The sequence below is a fragment of the Panulirus ornatus genome, chromosome 3 (assembly GCF_036320965.1).
Source record: "Panulirus ornatus isolate Po-2019 chromosome 3, ASM3632096v1, whole genome shotgun sequence".
In the NCBI taxonomy this organism is placed as follows: Eukaryota; Metazoa; Arthropoda; class Malacostraca; order Decapoda; family Palinuridae; genus Panulirus; species Panulirus ornatus.
In genome coordinates, this window is record NC_092226.1 from 67,457,791 (window position 1) to 67,481,145 (window position 23,355).

The 23,355-nt window shown below is 46.4% G+C and overlaps 1 protein-coding gene across 10 annotated transcripts in view; it reads left to right on the plus strand.

The window, feature by feature from the left end:
- The window catches only part of RhoGAP100F (Rho GTPase activating protein at 100F), a 416,326-nt gene that overhangs the window by 314,904 nt on the left and 78,067 nt on the right, over nt 1-23,355 (plus strand). For 9 of the 10 annotated variants that reach the window (XM_071688807.1, XM_071688735.1, XM_071688744.1 and 6 more), the window contains one exon: nt 16,329-16,511. In XM_071688807.1, the coding sequence (XP_071544908.1) occupies nt 16,329-16,511 (183 nt within the window). Of the gene's footprint in view, nt 1-2,081; nt 2,195-16,328; nt 16,512-23,355 lie in introns of those variants that run through there. The other variant, XM_071688797.1, reaches the window with a different exon arrangement.

Below are 23,355 nucleotides of genomic sequence, written 5' to 3' on the forward strand. Positions count from 1 at the left end.
AACCATATTTACAAATCTATATTTTTACCAATTCCCATTTACTTACCCACATTTACTAACCCACATTGAACCAGTATTTACCAAACCACATTTTCTAACCCACCTTTACCAACCCCCCATTTACTTACCCACATTTCCTAACCCACATTGACCAACCCACATTTTTTGACCAACTCACATTTACTAATTAACATTTACCAAACGACATTTACCAAACCACATCTACACAACCCACATTAAGCCACAAAACATCACATTTCTGCAGCACACACACACACACACACAAACACACACACACACACACACACACACACACACAAACAAACAAAACACACTCCCCAACACAAACAACACAAACTCACAAAACACACACACACACACACACACACACACAAACAAAACACACACACACACAAACAAGCAAACACACACTCACAAAACACAAACACACACTCCCCCACAAAAACACACACCAACAAAAACACACAAACAAGCAAACACACACTCAACACACACCAAAAACACACTCCCACACACACACACCACACACACACACCCCCACACACAAACACACCACACACACACCCCACACAAACACACAACACACCACACAGTATATATGGCAGCTGCAGGCCAGCTTATTGAAGTTGCCCTTCTGGTTCCCCGAGGTTTCCTGCGCTGTGGTAAAGTGGGTGGAGACCACAGCCTCTCCGGTTCCGTCTACCACAACTCCAGCCCCTCTAACCACTGTCTAGCACAGCCCTAGCCTCAAACCACTATCTACCACACAGTCTCAGTTAGTACCATCATTGACCACAACCCCATTTCCCCCATCACAGTCAACCCCACATCAAGTCCCCACTCGATCTCTAACACAACCTCAGCCCCTCCTAATGTCTACAACAATTCCAGCCCCATCACTGTCTCCGACATGCCCTATCATTGTCTACCAATCTCCAGCCATCTACCACTATCTACCACAACTCCAGCCCTTTACCACTATCTACCACAACTCCTGCCCCATACCAGTCTACCACAGCTCCAGCCCCTATCACTATCTACCACAACCCCTACCACTATCTACCATTCCAGCCTCTACCACTGTCTACCACAACTCCTGCCCTACCACTGTCTACCACAACTCCTGCCCCATACCAGTTACCACAGCTCCAGCCTTCACCATTGTCTACTACACCTCCAGCCCCTATCACTATCTACCACAACTCCTGCCTTTACCACTATCTACCACAACTCCTGCCCCATACCAGTCTACCACAGCTCCAGCACCCTAATACTGTCTGTCACATCTCCCAAGCCAAGAAGGTATAACGAATCTCACAGTCACAAAGTATACTTTCACGTTCTAAAAACAATTACATCATCTTTCAGCCCATTCCCCTAGAGTATACCCCAGTATACCCCAGTCAGGGGGGTATACTGCTCTCATATACAGTCGTAAGATATGTTACTCATCCACTCTTTTTTTCACAGCTTAGCTGAGGCCATTTACGTGTCTACAGCCCTGTAAACTGCGTCTCCCTAGGCTTTATTTTCACCACTTCCCATTGTGTTTTGGTTGCCAGGTACTGTCCACTCACGGTACGCTGGCGAACACCATGGTCAGCGAACATCCCCGGGCGATCACAAAACACTCGTTGACCTCCTGTGTGTCCTCACAGGCCGGGGATATCACTGTCTGTTGACAGAATCATCTCATCCACGATCACCTCATCCACTTGTAATGACATCCCTATTTTTTTCCAGGTTCTGTGTCACCCATTTGCAATGAAATGTCCCATTCTATTAGACATATGAAGGAAGATTAAAAATATCTTTTTTTTTTTCCTCTCTCTCTCTCCCTCAAGCTACAATGAACGCCTCTCTCTCTCTCTCTCTTCTCTCTCTCTCTCTCTATCTCTCTCTCTCTCTCTACCTCTCATCTAAGAGGACAACAACTCCCCACCTGTATCTATGACCCCCATCTGTGTGTGTGTGTTGGTGTGTGTGGGTGTTGGTGTGTGTGTGTGTGTGTCTTACGATCCCTGGCATTAACTGCTCTCCTCTCCCCCACGTACAGGAGGGATCCAATGGCGTTGGGGCGGAATTGGCTGCAGCGTCCCTCGGAGGCACGCGGCTGGGCCCTCCCGAGCCAGGGAGCCCGCCCAGCATGGTTGTCCAAGGAGACTTCCGCAAGGTAAGGTCCTCTTGCTCCTCCTCCTGCTGGGGATGTGTGTGTGGGTGAAGGACGTACGTTGGCGTCTCCACGTCTATATCATTATATCTTGAGGTGCATTTTGTACCTGCTTCTGGCATGCTGGTACCCACCCCTCACACTGTGCTGGTATATTGATGTTATTAACTCTAGGAGACTGGTTACCCAGCCCTCACATTATTCTAGTTCCTAGTATATTCATGTTATTAATCTAGGAGACTGGTACCCACATACCTCACATCATTCTAGTTCCTAGTAATTCATGTTATTAACTCTAGGACATTGGTACCCATCCCTCACATTATTCTAGTTCTAGTATATTCATGTAATTAACTCTAGGAGACTGGTACCCAGCCCTCACATTATTCTAGTTCCTAGTATAATTGATGTTATTAACTCTAGGAGACTGGTACCCATCCCTCACATCATTCTAGTTCCTAGTATATTCATGTTATTAACTCTAGGAGACGGTACCCACATACCTCACATCATTCTAGTTCCTAGTATATTCATGTTATTAACTCTAGGACATTGGTACCCATCCCTCATCATTCTAGTTACTAGTATATTCATGTAATTAACTCTAGGAGACTGGTACCCAGCCCTCACATTATTCTAGTTCCTAGTTATATTCATGTTATTAACTCTAGGAGGACTGGTACCCAGCCCTCACATTTTTCTAGTTCCTAGTATATTCATGTTATTAACTCTAGGAGACGGTACCCATCCCTCATTATTCTAGTTCCTAGTATAATTGATGTTATTAACTCTAGGGGACTTGTACCCACCCCTCACATTATTCTAGTTCTAGTATATTCATGTTATTAACTCTAGGAGACTGGTACCCATCCCTCATTATTCTAGTTCCTTGTATATTGATGTTATTAACTTAGGAGACTGGTACCCACATACCTCACATCATTCTAGTTCCTAGTATATTCATGTTATTAACTCTAGGAGACCTGTATCCATCCCTCATATTATTCTAGTTCCTAGTATATTCATGTTATTAATCTAGGAGACTGGTACCCATCCCTCATATTATTCTAGTTCCTAGTATATTCATGTTATTAACTCTAGGAGACTGTACCCATCCCTCATTATTCTAGTTCCTAGTATATTCATGTTATTAACTCTAGGAGACTGTACCCATCCCTCACATTATTCTAGTTCCTAGTATATTCATGTTATTAACTTAGGAGACTGGTACCCATCCTCACATCATTCTAGTTCCTAGTATATTCATGTTATTAACTCTAGGAGGACTGGTACCCATCCCTCACATTATTCTAGTTCCTAGTATATTCATGTTATTAACTCTAGGAGACTGGTACCCATCCTCACATTATTCTAGTTCCTAGTATATTCATGTTATTAACTCTAGGAGACCTGTATCCATCCCTCATATTATTCTAGTTCCTTAGTATATTCATGTTATTAACTCTAGGAGACTGGTACCCACATACCTCACATCATTCTAGTTCCTAGTATATTCATGTTATTAACTCTAGGAGACTGGTACCCACCCCCCTCACCCCGGTTTTACCTATTTCCCTAGTACATTTGAGGGTACCTCCCTTGTTGGGACTTTTGGGTACTCCCCTCAGTAGCCCGGGTTTTCCCACTCGAAAACCCAAAGCTGAGCCTGGTTCATTTTTTTTGCCATACAACCCGCCCGGGTTTGAAATTTGGTAAAGATTTTGAAAATTTGTGTTCGGGGGGGAATAAAAGTATGAGAAAGAGCAAGGCCCCGAGAGAGGGGGAGGGGCCCCCCGAGAGAGAGAGAGAGAGAGGGGAGAGAGAAAAGGGGTGGAAAAGGAGGAAAAGGAAAAGAGCCAGGGTCCGGAAAAAGAAGAGGAGAAGAAAGGGAGAAAAGGAGAGCCCGGGGGAGAGAAGAGTTGGGGAAAGAGTTTAAGAGAGGGTTGGGGGAAAAAGAGGGGGAAGGAGATTGGGAGAGAGGGAGGAAAGAAGATTTAAAAAGGGGAAAGAGAGATGAAATGGGGGAAAAGACGGGAGAGAAAAAAGAGGAAATTAGAGGAAAAAGAAAAAAGGAAAAAAGGGAAGGGGAGAGGGGGAAGAGACTGATAAGAGAAAACAGGGGAGAAAAGGGGAAATTTAAAGGCCCTTAAAAAAAAGGCCATGGTTTAAAAAGAGTTTTTAAAAACTAAAAAAGGATAAAACCACCGGGAAAAGGAATCCGGCACAAAAAAAACGAGACCCGGGCTTAAAAGACGGGGTTCTTTTTTGGGGGGGAAAGGGGGGGGATAAAAAAGGGAATTTTAGAAAGAATAAAAGTTTAAAAAAGTTTAAAACTTTTTAAGGGGGTAGAAATTTGGTCAAATAAGCCTTTAAAAGGGGCCGGGGTTTGGTTTGTTTTTAAAGGAGGGTTTTTGTTTGAAGATAAAAAAAAAATTGGATATTTAAAAGAAGAGTGGGGAAAGAGAGGGGAAAGGGAAAAGGGGAGGAGAGGGAGGAGATAGAGAGGGAGATGAGAGAAAAATAGATTAGGGGCCAAAAGAAACCTGGGAAAAGAGAAAAGGAAAAGGGGGAAAAATAAAGGAAGAGTAGAAAAAAAGAGAGAAAAAAAAGGGAGAAAAAAAAAAGGGGGGAAAAGGGGGGAAAAGGGTTTCCTTTCCCCCGGTGGAAAAGAATTTAAAAAAAAGGGGTTTTGCAAATTCTCCGGGGATAATTGTGCCCTGGATTATGACTTTGCTAATGACCTGCTGATGGAAATTCTTGCACCTGCAGGTCACGCTCACCGGGGGGTGTTAAAAGCCCCTTCATTCGAGGCTACACTCAAAACCCCCCTCCTAGCACTCTCAATCGGGGCCCCTCCTCGTTGGTTTCTTTTCCCCTCACCAAACTTTTTCCCCTCACTGGGTTTATTCAGCCCGCCTCCTCTCTCTCTTCTCTCTCTCTCTCTCTCTCTCTTCCCCTCTCTCTCTTCTCTCTCTCTCTCTCTCGAGCTCTCCCCAAACCCCTTTCCCCTTCAGTTTTGGGGTTCCCTCTCTCTCTCTTCTCTTCTCCTCTCTTCTCTCTCTCTCTCTCTCCCCTCTTCCCTCTCTCTCTCTTTTCCCTCCTTTTCTCTCTCCTCTCACTCTCAGCCCCCCCATTTCACCTTCCCCAAAAGGCCCCCTTCGTTTTTGGGGTTCCCGAGATTGGGAAAGAGAGAGGGGAGGAGAGGGGAGGAGAGAGGGGGAGAGGGGTGGGGGAGAGAGAGAGAGGAGAGAGAGAGAGAGGAGAGAGAGAGGGGAGAGGAAAAGGGGAGTAAAAAAAATCCGAGGCGCGGGGGTTGGGGGGGGGGGTGGGGGAGGTGGGGGAGGTGGGGGAGGTGGGGGAGGTGGGGGAGGTGGGGGAGGTGGGGGAGGTGGGGGAGGTGGGGGAGGTGGGGGAGGTGGGGGAGGTGGGGGAGGTGGGGGAGGTGGGGGAGGTGGGGGAGGTGGGGGAGGTGGGGGAGGTGGGGGAGGTGGGGGAGGTGGGGGAGGTGGGGGAGGTGGGGGAGGTGGGGGAGGTGGGGGAGGTGGGGGAGGTGGGGGAGGTGGGGGAGGTGGGGGAGGTGGGGGAGGTGGGGGAGGTGGGGGAGGTGGGGGAGGTGGGGGAGGTGGGGGAGGTGGGGGAGGTGGGGGAGGTGGGGGAGGTGGGGGAGGTGGGGGAGGTGGGGGAGGTGGGGGAGGTGGGGGAGGTGGGGGAGGTGGGGGAGGTGGGGGAGGTGGGGGAGGTGGGGGAGGTGGGGGAGGTGGGGGAGGTGGGGGAGGTGGGGGAGGTGGGGGAGGTGGGGGAGGTGGGGGAGGTGGGGGAGGTGGGGGAGGTGGGGGAGGTGGGGGAGGTGGGGGAGGTGGGGGAGGTGGGGGAGGTGGGGGAGGTGGGGGAGGTGGGGGAGGTGGGGGAGGTGGGGGAGGTGGGGGAGGTGGGGGAGGTGGGGGAGGTGGGGGAGGTGGGGGAGGTGGGGGAGGTGGGGGAGGTGGGGGAGGTGGGGGAGGTGGGGGAGGTGGGGGAGGTGGGGGAGGTGGGGGAGGTGGGGGAGGTGGGGGAGGTGGGGGAGGTGGGGGAGGTGGGGGAGGTGGGGGAGGTGGGGGAGGTGGGGGAGGTGGGGGAGGTGGGGGAGGTGGGGGAGGTGGGGGAGGTGGGGGAGGTGGGGGAGGTGGGGGAGGTGGGGGAGGTGGGGGAGGTGGGGGAGGTGGGGGAGGTGGGGGAGGTGGGGGAGGTGGGGGAGGTGGGGGAGGTGGGGGAGGTGGGGGAGGTGGGGGAGGTGGGGGAGGTGGGGGAGGTGGGGGAGGTGGGGGAGGTGGGGGAGGTGGGGGAGGTGGGGGAGGTGGGGGAGGTGGGGGAGGTGGGGGAGGTGGGGGAGGTGGGGGAGGTGGGGGAGGTGGGGGAGGTGGGGGAGGTGGGGGAGGTGGGGGAGGTGGGGGAGGTGGGGGAGGTGGGGGAGGTGGGGGAGGTGGGGGAGGTGGGGGAGGTGGGGGAGGTGGGGGAGGTGGGGGAGGTGGGGGAGGTGGGGGAGGTGGGGGAGGTGGGGGAGGTGGGGGAGGTGGGGGAGGTGGGGGAGGTGGGGGAGGTGGGGGAGGTGGGGGAGGTGGGGGAGGTGGGGGAGGTGGGGGAGGTGGGGGAGGTGGGGGAGGTGGGGGAGGTGGGGGAGGTGGGGGAGGTGGGGGAGGTGGGGGAGGTGGGGGAGGTGGGGGAGGTGGGGGAGGTGGGGGAGGTGGGGGAGGTGGGGGAGGTGGGGGAGGTGGGGGAGGTGGGGGAGGTGGGGGAGGTGGGGGAGGTGGGGGAGGTGGGGGAGGTGGGGGAGGTGGGGGAGGTGGGGGAGGTGGGGGAGGTGGGGGAGGTGGGGGAGGTGGGGGAGGTGGGGGAGGTGGGGGAGGTGGGGGAGGTGGGGGAGGTGGGGGAGGTGGGGGAGGTGGGGGAGGTGGGGGAGGTGGGGGAGGTGGGGGAGGTGGGGGAGGTGGGGGAGGTGGGGGAGGTGGGGGAGGTGGGGGAGGTGGGGGAGGTGGGGGAGGTGGGGGAGGTGGGGGAGGTGGGGGAGGTGGGGGAGGTGGGGGAGGTGGGGGAGGTGGGGGAGGTGGGGGAGGTGGGGGAGGTGGGGGAGGTGGGGGAGGTGGGGGAGGTGGGGGAGGTGGGGGAGGTGGGGGAGGTGGGGGAGGTGGGGGAGGTGGGGGAGGTGGGGGAGGTGGGGGAGGTGGGGGAGGTGGGGGAGGTGGGCAGAAGGTCGAGGAAGAAAACGATAAAGAAATTGCTTTCCCTTTCTCTCTCTATATATATATTCTTCAAGGTTGCCTCAAGTTTTTACGAGGTGTGTTCACGGTGCTTGAGAAAGCAAAGTGAGCTTTGATGCAGGGGACAACAAACCCCCCACACATCCACACCCACACCCACACCATCAGCATTCCCTCAAATGTGTTCATAAGTGAGGCAAACTGATCCAAAAACAGATGAAGCAGAAGCAAAGTGAGCGTCTAGTGTGTCAAAGAAGACCATAGAAGATCTTCAGGGAAGCAGTGAAGTCATACATGTATAAAGCCAAAGATACGATATATTAAATCTATTTATCCCTCTTACGACACATGGGGTTGTAAGAAATCTTTTCATCCTCTTCGTCCAGTGGTCAACGTCATTTTCGTTCGTGCCTACGTTATATAGAGGTCCACAGTCGGGTGAGGGCTCCAGTCTCTCTCAGTCATGGATACACATCAGTCGTCCTCAGTCATGGACGTTCATCAGTCGTCCTCAGTCATGGACGTTCATCAGTCGTCCTCAGTCATGGACACACTTCAGACGTCCTCAGTCATGGACACACATCAGTCGTCCTCAGTCATGGACGTTCATCAGTCGTCCTCAGTCATGGACACACATCAGTCGTCCTCAGTCATGGACGTTCATCAGTCGTCCTCAATCATGGACGTTCATCAGTCGTCCTCAATCATGGACGTTCATCAGTCGTCCTCAATCATGGACGTTCATCAGTCGTCCTCAGTCATGGACGTTCATCAGTCGTCCTCAGTCATGGACGTTCATCAGTCGTCCTCAGTCATGGACGTTCATCAGTCGTCCTCAGTCATGGACGTTCATCAGTCGTCCTCAGTCATGGACACACTTCAGACGTCCTCAGTCATGGACACACATCAGTTGTCCTCAGCCATGGACGCTCATCATCAGTCGTTCTCAGTCATGGACGTTTCACCAGTCATCTCAGTCCTGGACGTCTCATCAGTCGTCCTCAGTCATGGACGGTCATCAGTCGTCCTCAGTCATGGACGTTTCACTAGTCATCCTCAGTCCTGGACGCTCATCATCAGTCGTTCTCAGTCAAGTCCGGTCGCCAACATTTCTCGATAATCGTGTCACCACTTCTCACCATCAAGGAGGAGGGGAAAAAAAAAAGAAAGATTCTTGCCCACAACGTCTAACCATTAAGGGGGACAGGATTCGAAACAGCGACACCTGTTGAGTTCCAGTTTCTTTATAGAATTAACGGAAGGACTTCGTTTTCTACCTGTTTTTGTTGCTAACAGAAACTATCGTGTGTTCTGTTGTCCCGTAGTGTATGGCCCTCTCTACGGGCCTCTAAGTGTTGACTCTACCGCTGTAGCCCTTTTTGTTTGGCCCTTCTGGTGAAGTCCTCCTTGTCTGGTCCTTCCAGTGTAACCCTCCTTGCCTGGATCTTCCAGTGTAGCCCTCCTTGTCTGGCCCTTCCAGTGTAGCCCTTCTTGTCTGGCCCTTCCAGTGTAGCCCTCCTTGCCTGGATCTTCCAGTGTAGCCCTCCTTGCCTGGATCTTCCAGTGTAGCCCTCCTCGTCTGGTCCTTCCAGGATACCTCTTTGTCTGTCCTTCCATGGCAAACCATTTCTCTGGTTCTCCCATTATGGCCATCCTCGCCCAGCCTTAAGCATGCTGGCTCAATATGTTGCCTTGTCCCCACCAAGATACGCCATATGTCCCTCAACATATGTGGTTGACTCTCTCCCTACAGCCTTGCTCTCTATATATATCTCTATATATATATATATCTCTATATATATATATATATATATATATATATATATATATATATATATATATATATATCTGTGTGGTGGTGTCGTCCATGATGCCATAATTGCGTCGCCTTGCCTCTTGTTGCCATCCACATGTCCTCCAGTCTGGCTGGCGAATCGCTGCTTTAAAAGGAACAGTGAAACACGATTCGTTTCGTCCACAAAGAAAACTTCCTGTTCCCGTAGTCTCCTTCCTCATATCCAGTCGCTGAAACGGACTTAACGGTATTGAGTGCACTGGAATGGACAAGCCAAGACCCGTGCTTGTCTGCTGGGATGAACAGCTACGCGGAACTGCGCGTTTCGCTGAGGCTGATGTGCACTGCGTAGATGATGAGTAACAGACGGACGGACGGACGGAATGGTCGAGGGTACGTGTGCGTGTGTGTGTGTGTGTGTGTGTGTGTGTGTGTGTGTGTTGAGCCCCCCGCGCCCCCCCCAGCAGGAGAGCCCCCGACAAGGGTCTCCGGTGGGAGGGAATGTCAAGGGTCGTGTTTGTGATGGGTTGCTTACAGACTGTGGAGGTAGCCTTCCCCAGCTCCCCCAACGGAGCCTCCTCTGCCTTGTCTATGTATGCATTTCTAATTACATGTATATATGTATGTATGTATGAATGTGCATATGTACGTAAAGCATGTATTTATGTATATACGGTGTGTGTATGTATGTATGTATGTATATATGTATGGATGTATATATGTGATTAGCATATGTATGTTCGGGGAGAGTCTTTCTTATGTATACATGTACATACACATGCTAGCTTAGGTTAGGTGCTCATTCACTGACCAGGCCTAAAGGGGAGGAGGAACAGTTGAGTTGTCTGTGAGCCAGGTGCCCTTTCCGGGATTCGAACCCGCTTCATTAGATTGGTGGATTGTAATTTTAACCACTGCGCTGGCACTATACATACATACTTACACACACACACACACACACATATATATATATATATATATATATATATATATATATATATATATATATATATATATATATATATATATATTATATATATATATATATATATATATATATATATATATATATATATATATATATATATATATATATATATTCACCATTTCCCGCGTTAGAGAGGTAGCGTTAAGAACAGAGGACTGAGCCTTAGAAGGAATATCCTTACTTGGCCCCTTTCTCTGTTCCCTCTTTTGGAAAATACAAAAAAAACGAGAGGGGAGGATTTCCAGCCCCTCGCTCCCTCCCCTTTTAGTCGCCTTTTACGACGCGCAGGGAATACGTGGGAAGTATTCTTTCTCCCCTATCCCCAGGGATAATATATATATATATATATATATATATATATATATATATATATATATATATATAGCATAATTTCTGTCGGCAGAAAGGATTTGGACCTCTACCATTTTTGTGGAAGCTGGGAACACTAACAACGAGGCTATTTAGCGTACTCAGCTCTCACAGAAATGGTAAGGGTTCGAATTCCTGCTGTCGAATGGCATTGTGTTCTTCGGAAGTGCGCGCTCATTGCACTATATTCGTGCGTGCGCACATGTATGCATATATATATATATATATATATATATATATATATATATATATATATATATATATATATATATATATATATATATATATATATGAAATCGTGTGTTTGTCTTTTCATATCACTTTTCTGTTTTTCCCCAAAACTGGCATTTTGACCATCCTTAGCGCCCTCTCTTGCCATTTCCACGAATCGTTATGTAGGCAAACCACCGCCCCGCCCCCCCATGACCTGACAGCATTCTCACACATCTGTCTGTCTAGGAGAGGTTTCTGGTGAAGCAAAAACCCCCCAGTTATGCCTATGGTCTATCATGCCATTAATAACCACACGGACCATTAGTGGTCTAGGTACGTATGGTTTGTGTGATGGTGGTGGTGGTGGTTTGGCCAGCCATACGTGACCATTAGACCCATAAATGGGCTAGATATAATTGATGCACCTCACAATGGTTGCCACATATAGGGAAAAAAAAAAGATAAATAAATAAACTGACATAGTTTGGCATAATTGGACTTCCAATTTCAATGGTTGTTCCTCTAATGTAACTCAACCGTACTAATGGAACTGGCCAATACTATGCCTTTAACATTAAACTAATTACATAGATTATTGTTCCCGTATGATTTACGATGCTCTGTATATTTATGTATAAATATACGAATGCTTGTATATTCAGATACATAATGAACACCCGCTCAAAACTATCTATCGACCGATTTATCTATCTACCCCACAAAACTATATATATATATATATATATATATATATATATATATATATATATATATATATATATATATATATATATTCCTATGAGTCCACGGGGAAAATGAAACACGATAAGTTCCCAAGTGCACTTTCGTGTAATAATCACATCATCAGGGGAGACACAAGAGAGAAATATAACAGTCAGTTGATATACATGGAAGAGACGAAGCTAGGACGCCATTTGGTAAACATGCGATTGTCCAATCGCATGTATTCTTTCTCCCCTATCCCCAGGGATAATATATATATATACACGTGTGTGTTTGTGTGTGTGTGTTTGTGTGTGTGTGTGTGTGTGTGTGTGTGTGTGTGTGTGTGTGCATGTGTGTGTGTGTGTGTGTGGCAGGTGCACGGGGTGAGTGTGGTGGTAGCGGTGAGGGCATCAAGGACGTGGAGGTCGTGAGCCAGCGATGCAGACCGTCCAACACCTTTGTCCCCAGTTCCTGCCACACACAAAGAAAAATCTACGAAGATACAAAGAAGGAAAATTTATAATACCAAGTTGAGAGACCAGATTTCTTCTTCTTTTTTTTAAATTTACGGAATATTTTAGCTCTGAATGACGAAGAGAATGAGCTTGGAGGGACACATCCAGGTGCTGGGTTAAGTTCGTGGGTTTACGTAATTGGACGCAAGCTACTAAAGTTGTTGGGAAGGTACTGGAAGAAGTGATAAGATTGATATGGTACCTCCATCATCACCTGATCGAACACGGCAGTGTGTTTGAGGAGGGAGCCAGCCAGGAATGGATGGCTGAAGTGCCTCCACAGTGAATGTGGGATGTGTTTTCCCCCTGACACATTCTGATCAATGGAAACATTCAGCACAGCAAAGTGGAACGTTAAATCTCTTTCGGGCAATTATCTTTACCTCTCTTCAGAACGAAGATGAACTATGGCGTGTATAATGGAGTCCTCTGCTGAACACTTGGTGCACAAATGAACAAAAATGATCATTCTCGCGACACAGAAGTACACAAAAAAGGAAGATGTAGGATAGTAAGAAGTAGTAAGTAAAGGTTTACGACGGAGGTGTGGTAGTGGTACATGAATGTGAAGATGGAATATGGATGTATACCACATTTACTGGGAAATTTACGTTTGGTCCATTATGTGCGAGTCGAGACAGAGAAGAATCTAGAAAAAAATAGCAACAGATGGATCCAACACACGTGAGGAATGGTCAATCTTTAAGTTATTTCAGTTATGTGTAGACAGGGAATACAAATTATTATTACGTTACATGATATCATGAAACTGAAAGAAATCAAGTAAGACGATTCTGGGAGAGTGGATGCACTAAGACATGGATGTTGAGTGAAAAAGAAAGTGATGTTTTGGTATATGATAGACAACCAGAGAGAGTAAGATGTCCCCCAAAATAGATGGATAATCCCAGAGGCGAGGGAATTACCAGAATCACTTTAAGGAAGCAGGAGTGAAAGGGGATGAATTGAAACCTCTGTGAGTCTTGAGGGCTAAGTCAGGGTGATGAAATATCAAAAAATAAATGTCCTTTCATTTCGATTTCATTTTCAACCTACTTCCCGACACTGAACACAAGTGTATGTTTAATCACATGAAAGTAACCATCTTGGTACAACATCCATAGAATATCAACCATCCACCGTGAGCTGTGGTGAAGGAAGGGAACCACAGAGCTATAGAGAGCATGGTATGTGAAGGAAAGGTGTGTCTACGGGAGAGGTGTGGGAAACATGTATAGGGTATACAACTACAGAAGGTGTGTGTGTGTGTTGTGTTCTGTAGATAATATATACATAGACTGAGATACAACAACAGAACCAACGGGTTAGTGAATACAATTCCCCTAAGTCTCTGCTTTCGCAAGCACAGTAGGAACATGTACTTTCTCGAAGAGTTCAAGACAATGCACCATTGCAGTACAGTTCCATAGTGGGCACAGTGTTAAGGAAGCCCCACACTCTCTCTCTCTCTCTCTCTCTCTCTCTCTCTCTCTCTCTCTCTCTCTCTCTCTCTCTCTCTCTCTCTCTCTCTCTCTCTCTCTCGTAGATTAAAACACGAACAGGTTGTACAGTTCCTGTCATTGCCAACAAAGGCAATTATTTCTTTTTTTGTCTTTTTTTTTTCTTTCTTTAAGTACGAGTTTGGTCTCACCTCTAAGCCCTCCTACCGGCTGCTGAGGAAGTCCGAGACACTGAGAATGTTCCTCCAGAGAAATGGTGAGGCGAGGCTAGCCAGGCGGCCAACCACGAGGAAAATGAAATACGATAAGTTCCCATCATCACTACAAGGGAGAACTAAACGACTTTAAGACATCAAGGGAAGGTTTGGGTTTAACTCTATGAAATGACCTCTCTGCTTTCATCGATAAATCCCTCATGTTGGCAAAGAAATCATTTCATAGAGTTAAACCCAATCCTGCCCTTGACACCAAGAATCTTTTATATTCTCCATTCTAGTGACAATTCTACATTACTTACCAGATTGATTAAATCCTTTAACGTAAATGTAAACTTCAGCAACAACATAATTATCAAGAATATCTTAATCAGAAACTCCCCAGAAAAGTCTGTGGGCTGTGTATACAGAATCCCTTGTAAAGAACTATAATATGTATCATATTGGGAAGACTGATAAGGATCTTTACTGTTAGATTTAAGCAACATTAATATAGTATAAGAACAGGACAAGAATCAAATGCTTTGTTAAATCACGCTAAAAATCATGACCATTGTACTGCCTGGAGTAACGCTAATTCAGTTATAAACTGTAGATCCTTCACCACGAGAAATATCATTCAATCTTGTGTTATCAAATGCACAAGGAATTGTGACATTAATATTAATGAAGGTTTATACAAACTGAATAGCTCTGTCGTAGTCAAAATTTGTAAACAGTTTCCCTTTGTTGTCCACATAGCAATTCTATGACAGGCATGATGCCAGACCCCGAACACCACCAACCGAACACCACCATCTTCCTTGTATATCAATTGACAGCTCTACGTCCTCTATCTCATTCTTGTATCTCCCCTGACGATGTGATCATTACACGAAAGTGCACTAGGTAACTTATCGTGTTTCAATTTCTTCGTGGACAATCACATGTTTACCAAATGGCGTCCTAGCCTCGTCTCTTCCATGTATATCAACTGGCTTATATCTCTCTCTTGTGTCTCCCCTGATGATGTGATATTACACGAAAGTGCACTTGGGAACTTACCGTGTTTCATTTTCCCCGTGGACTCATAGGAATATATATATATATATATATATATATATATATATATATATATATATATATATATATATATATATAGAGAGAGAGAGAGAGAGAGAGAGAGAGAGAGAGAGAGAGAGAGAGAGAGAGAGGAGTTGACATACACAGTATATTTCCCCCCCCCCCACCAACTCCCGCTGACGGCCGGATCATTAAGGAGAGATATAGAACCACCAACACGCGGCGGCAAATCTTGTATAATTTCAATTATATTTCCCAAACTTTTGGGAGCAGAAACACTTTGGGGGGGCAATACAGACCAGACTTCCCGTGTTTTGTTGCCATACTTTGGCCTCGTTTCTGTTACTTCTACTTTGGAGGGGAAGAAAGTTTCGCGGGGCGGGGGGACGACCTGGTTAGTATTATATAGTTTCAGTTCAGATTACTGAAACTTCATATGTTCTTACCAGTTTCAGGAGTCTGTTTATGTATTCTGTTGCTTGCTACATTTAGAGTAAAGTGGCTTTATATGTTTCTATATGTTTCTGCCTTTATATATATATATATATATATATATATATATATATATATATATATATATATATATATATATATATATATATTTGTTAAGTGATTATTGACGTCACTCCTTATCAAATCACCCTCAACACATCCTTCTTACCTTACATAACCAAAGCAATTTTTTTCCCCCAGTCTGTTAAACTAATACTGATCATACAATGCATGGCTTCCACACTAGACCAGAGTCGCTGTGTCTGTATAGGCCGTTGCAGCCTGTGTCTGTGAAGGCCACTAGGCCATTTTAACTTGTGTCTGTGCGGGCCACTATGAAATTATACCCTGTCTGTACAGGCCATTAAGCCATTTCAATTTGTGTCTGTGAAGGCCGGTAAGCCACTATACCCTCTGTCTGTCCAGGTCATTAAGCCATTTTAACGTGTGTCTGTGCAGGCCATTAAGCCATTTCAACATGTGTCTGTGAAGGCCACTAAGCCATTCTAACGTGTCTGTTCACGCCACTATAACCTATGTCTGTGTAGGCCAGAGTGTCTGTGCAGGTCAGTAAGGCCAGCGTGTCTGTGCAGGTCAGTAAGGCCAGTGTGTCGTCCACAGGTCAGTAAAGCCAGTGTGTCGTCCACAGGTCAGTAAAGCCAGTGTGTCGTCCACAGGTCAGTAAAGCCAATGTGTCGTCCACAGGTCAGTAAAGCCAGTGTGTCGTCCACAGGTCAGTAAAGCCAGTGTGTCGTCCACAAGTTAGTAAGCCAGTGTGTCTTCCACAGATCAGTAAAGCCAGTGTGTCGTCCACAGGTCAGTGAAGCCAGTGTGTCTTCCACAGGTCAGTAAAGCCAGTGTGTCGTCCACAGGTCAGTAAATCCAGTGTGTCGTCCACAAGTGTAGTAAGCCAATGTGTCGTCCACAGGTCAGTAAAGCCAGTGTGTCGTCCACAAGTGTAGTAAGCCAGTGTGTCGTCCACAGGTCAGTAAAGCCAGTGTGTCGTCCACAGGTCAGTAAAGCCAGTGTGTCGTCCACAGGTCAGTAAAGCCAGTGTGTCGTCCACAGGTTAGTGGGATCAGCACCGAGATCTTCCGTCAGATTGAGACCATAGAGAACGACCACGATGCTTCAACGGCCGCGGCTCTGGACGTCGTCGAACGACGGGGGGAGATGGTCGTGCGCCTCCTGGACCCGAGGACGCTCAGTCGCCAGGCCTACGACCAGGCTAAGCGCTTCCTCGCCGCCCAGGTACGACCCCCTTTCTCCTTTTTTATTCTCTTTTAAACCCTTTATGCTATATTATGGTCACTACGACCCCTCTACCACGACTGTTGGAGGTCCTTTCGGGTGGCAAGGGTCGAAGGTCGTCGGGTTGACGGCGAGGTCGTGTCCAGGGACGACTCTCGTGAGTCCGACATGGACGACCATGGACACTCAAAACACCATTTCCGTCCATTATGAGGTTGTCAGTGGTTTTGAGTGTCTCTGTTGTCAGTATCACGACTTCTGGTAACTTCTGTGCCATCATGGGACACTACTGACAACACTACTGACATCACTTCCACCACTGAGCTTTTACTGTTACCATCATGAATGCCAACGCTGTCCCCCTGCCACCACTAGGGGGGAAGAGTGCCAACATCCACGACCATCACTGCTGATGTTGTCACTAGCCTTAACCCTGCCACCACTCTCTAAACTCCTAGCGACAGACACACTTCCACCACTTATACTACCATCAAGATTTCCCTCATTAAGACCATCTACACCACAATTTTCCTCTGATAAACAGTAGACAAATTATGAACACTGCCAACCCACACTCTCATTAACCACCTCATCTACTATCGCACATTTCCACCATCTAACAACCTCCCCCCCCTCCCCCCTGCCCCCCTTCCTTTCTGCCAACACTACAGCTAACCAGTTCTCCCATCACCAGTACCATGGCAGACCTACAACAACCATTAAGGTCATCCACATGAAAGGAACACCACCATCTCCACCACAAAATTACCAACAGCCAAAATCAAAAACTCTAGCCACCGTAACCTCTTGAGAACAATTTCTACTATACACACCATCATACACTCCGCCACCTACAACCCGCCTTTACCATCACCACAACCCCCGCTCACCACAACCATAAGTAACCCACACCCACCAACTACACAGCTACCAACATCCACCCCCCCCCCCAACTCTCACAACCACAACAGCTGTCTCTAGTTCTCACCACACACACACACACACACACACACACACACACACACACATATATATACGATGAATGTTCGATGTTCTTCGTTCTCAGTGTTTGAGGTGGCACGAGGAAAAGACGAAGAAACGGATCTCATTTCCAATTTTCCACACTAGTTGTCATGTATAATGCACCGAAACCAGAGTCCCTTATCTACAGCCAGGCCCTACAGATCCTTCCCGTGTTTTCTGACTGTCACATGCCTTGGTTCATCCCGCTAAACCTCCAAGTCGCCCAACGTACACCAAATCGCTCCATTTCGCTCTATCCCGTGCACGCCACACACCCTCCTGCACGTTCAGGCCCCACTAAGTCAAAGAGTCTTTAACTTTATCCTTTCATCTTGTCTCTGGTATCCCTCTCCTACTAGTTATTTCCACTTCTTACACATATATCTTAGTAGTCAGTCTCTCGTCGCTCATTCCCTCCACATGTCCAAACTACCATAGCACACCCTGCTGAGCTCTGTCAAACATACTGCCACATACACACACACTCTCACGGTGTCATTCCTTACTCCATCCACCTTCCTCACATTACATATCATCCTCAAGTATTTCATTTCCAGCAGCTCCACCCTCTTCCATGCTCGTGCATTTAGCTCTCACAACTCGCATCCAACACAGCACTTTCTGGACGACTAAACCTTCAAACATACCCATTATTGCCTCCATATATACTTCAGCGCACCCAGGACGCACTCGGGTTCTCATCCGTCAAACTCACACTCAAACTGAACAACTGTCTCTCTTCCCTGCTTAACCTCATTGCCTTACTTGTATTTATATAAACTCTCAACTTCCCCCTTTCACACGTTCTCCCAAACCCAGACGCATGTTTCAGCAGTGTTTTTTTTTTTCACCCGCGTCTGCCACCAGAGCTGCGCCATCTGCAAAAAGCAAATGACTCACCTCGCAGCCTCGCCCACCCCCACCGCCTCATAAAGACTGCAAACCTGCCCCTCTCTCTCAAACCCACGTATTTACCTCCCTCTGCTCCTTATCCGCACAAAGATCAGACAACCATTGTGAGATCAGATACACTTGACGCAGACCCACCTACACGTGCAACCATTCACCTCCCTCTCTTCTTACTAACGTACTTTTTACTATGTTGATAAAACTCACTGCTTCTAGTTGCTTTCTTACCACATACCATATGTTTGTAGCACCTTCCACAGGACATTTATAGCAACATTATTATACGCTTTCTCCACATCCATAAATGCCACATACTAATCCATCTGCATGTGTAAGTATTTCTCACAAAAATTCTTCAGAGCAAATACCTGATCCATACATCCTCTACCACTCTTGAAACCACACTGCTCCTCCCCAGTCTGATGCTCTGTGCATGCCACCACCCTCTTAATCACCACTCTCCCATACAACTTTACCACGGATGCTTGTAGACATACATCTCAGTAATTAGAACATACCTTTTTGTCCCCACCTTGCCTTTATATATCAACACTATACAGGCATTCCAACAGTCCTCAGGCACCTTACGATGAGTCATCCATACACTCAAAATCCTGAGCAACCAGTCAACAACAGTGTTATCCCATACCCATCCACACCAGCCTCTTTGTCTCGCTCATGTTATGACAGGCTTTCACTACCTTCACGTCTCTCAATAAAGCATCTGCCGTGACTCTCTCTTTCCGTAGCTCCACCTTCCAAACACTCCATATCTGCCACCCTATCATCTAAACACATTCAACAATCCTTCACAATACTCATTCCATCGCTTCATCTTTACTTTGTTTGCTATCACTTCACTACTGCTCCCTTCAAGAATGGTCCCATGTGTTCTGTTCTCCTCACACTATTCACCTCTTCCTAAAACATTTCTTTATTCTCCCTGAGGTTTGCTGATACCCTCTCACCCCATTTTACATGTGCCCTCTTCTTCAGCGTCTACACCTTCCTCTTGACTCTTTGCCGCTTTCTCTTGTGCATTTCCCAGTCACTCGCACTATTTCCCTGCAGATATCGTTGATACACCAACCTTTTCTACTTACTAACAACTTGACTTCTTCATCCTACCACTCACTACCCTTTCTTGCATACTCACATCCAAACTTCCGAATGCCACACACTTCCCCCGCACATTTTAGCACTGCTTCCATAGATACCTCCAGTTCCTTGCCCACTCCTTTAGTCTCGTTTACTTTCACCTTTTGCCAATCTTCACGCAATTTCTCCTGAAGTCTCCTCACATAAGCATCTCTTCTCAGCACACTCCCTTCACCAACCTCTACCTACCTGTGCCATTTGTTCCCTAGAGCCATGATAACCTTTTACCTTCGCTTCCTCCAAGAAGTTATCAGACATTTCACTCAGCTAACATATATATATATATATATATATATATATATATATATATATATATATATATATATATATATATATATATATATGTATATATATATATATATATATATATATATATATATATATATATATATATATATATATATATATATATATATATAGGTAGATAGATAGATACATACATACATACATACATACATACATGGAGATTCGATAGCTAGATAGATAGATAGTTATGGATGTTTTAAGAGGTGTGTAACGGGTGGGAGCTCGAGGCTGGAAATCCTTCTCTCCTAACATCACATTCTAAGCGAGGAAACAGGAGCTACGAAAGGAGAGCAAATTTACCTCGAAAGCTCACGCTAAGATTTCTGAATCTGCTTGGGTGTAACCAGGATGAGAGGAAGGGAGAGATACACAGGTACGTTTGGGGAAGAGAAACCTGGATGTTCTGGCTATGAGTAAAACAGGTAAATGGAAAAGGGGGAAGAAGAGTTAGGAAATGTCACGGTAGTAAAGTCTAGGGTTGAGGTAAGGGCAAAAGCAGGGGAAAGAATGGCACTTCTGGTGAAGGAGGAATTGTAGGAATATGTTTAATAAGGTAAGGAACTGATCTTTAATGATGCGGATGAGGGTGAAAAGAGATCGTGAGAGGAGGGTGACTTTCAGTGCTTTACACACTTGGTAGCGAAAGGAGTGAAGAAGAGAGGTAAGTCATTAGGAAGGAGCTGAATGAGCGCTTCAGCAATTTTGATGCGAGGGGTCGAGTCTTAGTGATGAGTGATTTGAATGCAAGAGCAGGTGATGTGGCGATTGAGGCAATAACTAGGGGTGGGGTGGGGTGGGGTGGGGTGGGGTGGGGGGGATGGGATGGGATATCCGGTGTAAATAATAATGGTGAAAAGCTTGTTGAATTGTATACCGAAAAGGAATTAGTGACCGGAAGTATCTGATTTAGATATAAGGTGCAGACATAAGTATAACTGAATTATGTACTAAATGACAAGTGTGTGTGAAGGAGAGATTATTAAATGTGGATGTGCTGTGCGGGGTAGCTGGTGGGATGACTGATAACATTTTAGTGGAAATGAGTGTGTAACTGCGGAGCGCCCTGGGAAAAGAGGAAATGACATGGATGGGAAGAGGTAGTGAAAAATGAATGAGCTTGAAAAGAGGTTTGTGGGAGAGATTCCAAAAGAGACTGAGTGGAGTGGCTTAAAGTGAACATGAATGCAACAGATGATGAAGTGCGCGGAGTGCGGAAGGTGGGAAGTTGGCGTATGTAAAATGATAGTGAGTGATGGGATAAGAAGGTTGAGTTACTAGGGAAAAAGAGAGAGAGAAAACAGGTTTATAGGTGGTGATTGAAGTTAAGGAGTGCGAGCGACTGGGAAGCGTACAAGAGAATGTGACACGAGGGCAAAAAGAAAGTGCAGGCGCTGAAAAAGACGATAAGTATGAGATGGAGTGAAAGCGTATCAGCAAACTTTAGGGAGAATAACAGTATGTCCTGAAGGGAGGTGACTTAATGAAGAAAACAAGAAAATTAATGGGAGCATCAGTGAGGGGTGTGCATGGGAAATTGGTAGCAAGACAAGAAGTGAGATGGAGTGATTATTTTGACTGACTAATGAATTAACGTGCTAGACTATCGGATGGCGAATGTGGGATGTTTGGCACGAGGTGGCATGCAGAGCGAAAGAGTGGTGTCAAATGGTTTGGTGAAAAAAGAGGAACTGGTGAAAGCCTCAAGTAAGATGAGGTGTGGCAAATCGGGTAGAGTGGATGGAAATGTAGTTAAATTTCTCAAGAATCGGATGACAGTATCGTGGATTAGTTAGTCGGGATTTTTAGTGTGTGCATGGACGAGATGTGTTGCCGGGGTACTTGCAAAATGCATGTATAATGCCATCATATAATGGCAAGGGAAACTATAATAATGTTCCAACGACAGGGAAATGTCTGTTGAACATACCTGGTAAGTTGTATGGGAGAATGGTGATTGAGAGGGTGGTGGCATACACATTGGGAGAGGAAGCGTGCGTGTGCCAGTAGGAAGGGAGAAGGATGTGCGATGTAACCATGGCTGTTTGATCTGTTCATGGCTAGGGTGTTAACGGAAGTGAATGCGAGAATCTTCGAAAGAGGAGCAAGTGTCCAGTATGCAAGGAAGTGGGGCTGGAGACATGGAAGGCGAGTCATTTGCTGTTTGCAGATGGCACGGCTGTAGTGGCAGATTCAACGGAAGAAACTGCATAAGCTGAAGTCATAGTACGGAAGAGTGTGTGCAAGAAGGATAGTTGAGAGTTAATGTGATGAGGTAATAAGGTTTCATCAGGGGAGCAAGACAGATTGGTTTGAATATAAGATGGAAAGGAAAGAACCTGGAGGACGTGGAGTGCTTTACATACATGGGAGCAGAGATGACGGCGGAAGGAACGTTTTGAAACTGAAGTGGATCATGGGGTGGGGAAGGAGACAAATGTCCTGGATGCATTGAAGAGTAGGTGAAAGGAGAGTTCACTGTCTGTAGGGGAAAAAAATATGTATGTCTGATGCTATAGTAGACCCAAGTGTGTTGCTTGAGTGCAAATTTGGGGCCCTAAATATAAAACAATGGAAGAGGTTGTAGTGTGAGAAGGGTTGTTTGTGTAGTGAATGACACTATAAAGGAGATGTGTGGTAATAAGCGGAGTTTGATTCAGAGCACTGACCAGGGCGTGCAGAAGTGGTCTGGACATATGGAGAGGATGCGCGAAGAGAGACTGACTTGAGATGACATCCGTGTTAGAAGTGGAGATATGAAAGGCAAGCGGAGACAGAGATGGTGATGGAAGGGTCCACTGAACAGGCTTTGAGTTAACGAGACTAAACTTACAGGAGAAAAAGAGGGACATGAATTGGATAGAGCGAAGGATAGCGATATGGTATACAGAGGGCGACCTGTTGTCAATAGGCTGAGCCAGGTCATATGAAGTGGGCTAAGGGAGCCACGGAATGGTCTGTGGGACTTGGCAGTGGTTGGGAGTTCTGGTTTCGGTCCATTACACATGGCAGCTAGAGCAAATGAGGCCGTTCTTCTTCTGTTTTTGACGCTTCCTCGCCAAGGCGGAAAAAGACAAACTAATATTTGTATATATATATATATATATATATATATATATATATATATATATATATATATATATATATATATATATATATATATATATATTTGAAACAATTGCTTGGGTATTTCTTGTACTCTGAGACTAGAAAATGAGAATCCTACATCACAGTAGTTTAGATATATCAAAATTGTTCTTACAATCCACTACATCTTAACAACTCTAGTATCTCACAACCTCCTTGTTGTCCAGAAGGCCACTTGCAACACTACCTGGCCGGAGTCCATGAAATATTAAACGATATTAAAACATTTAGGAAATGTTGCAGTGTTTCTCTCCCCAAGACTGTCTTGAATTCCGAGTTATTTTAGAGGTTAGTTAATTTCGGG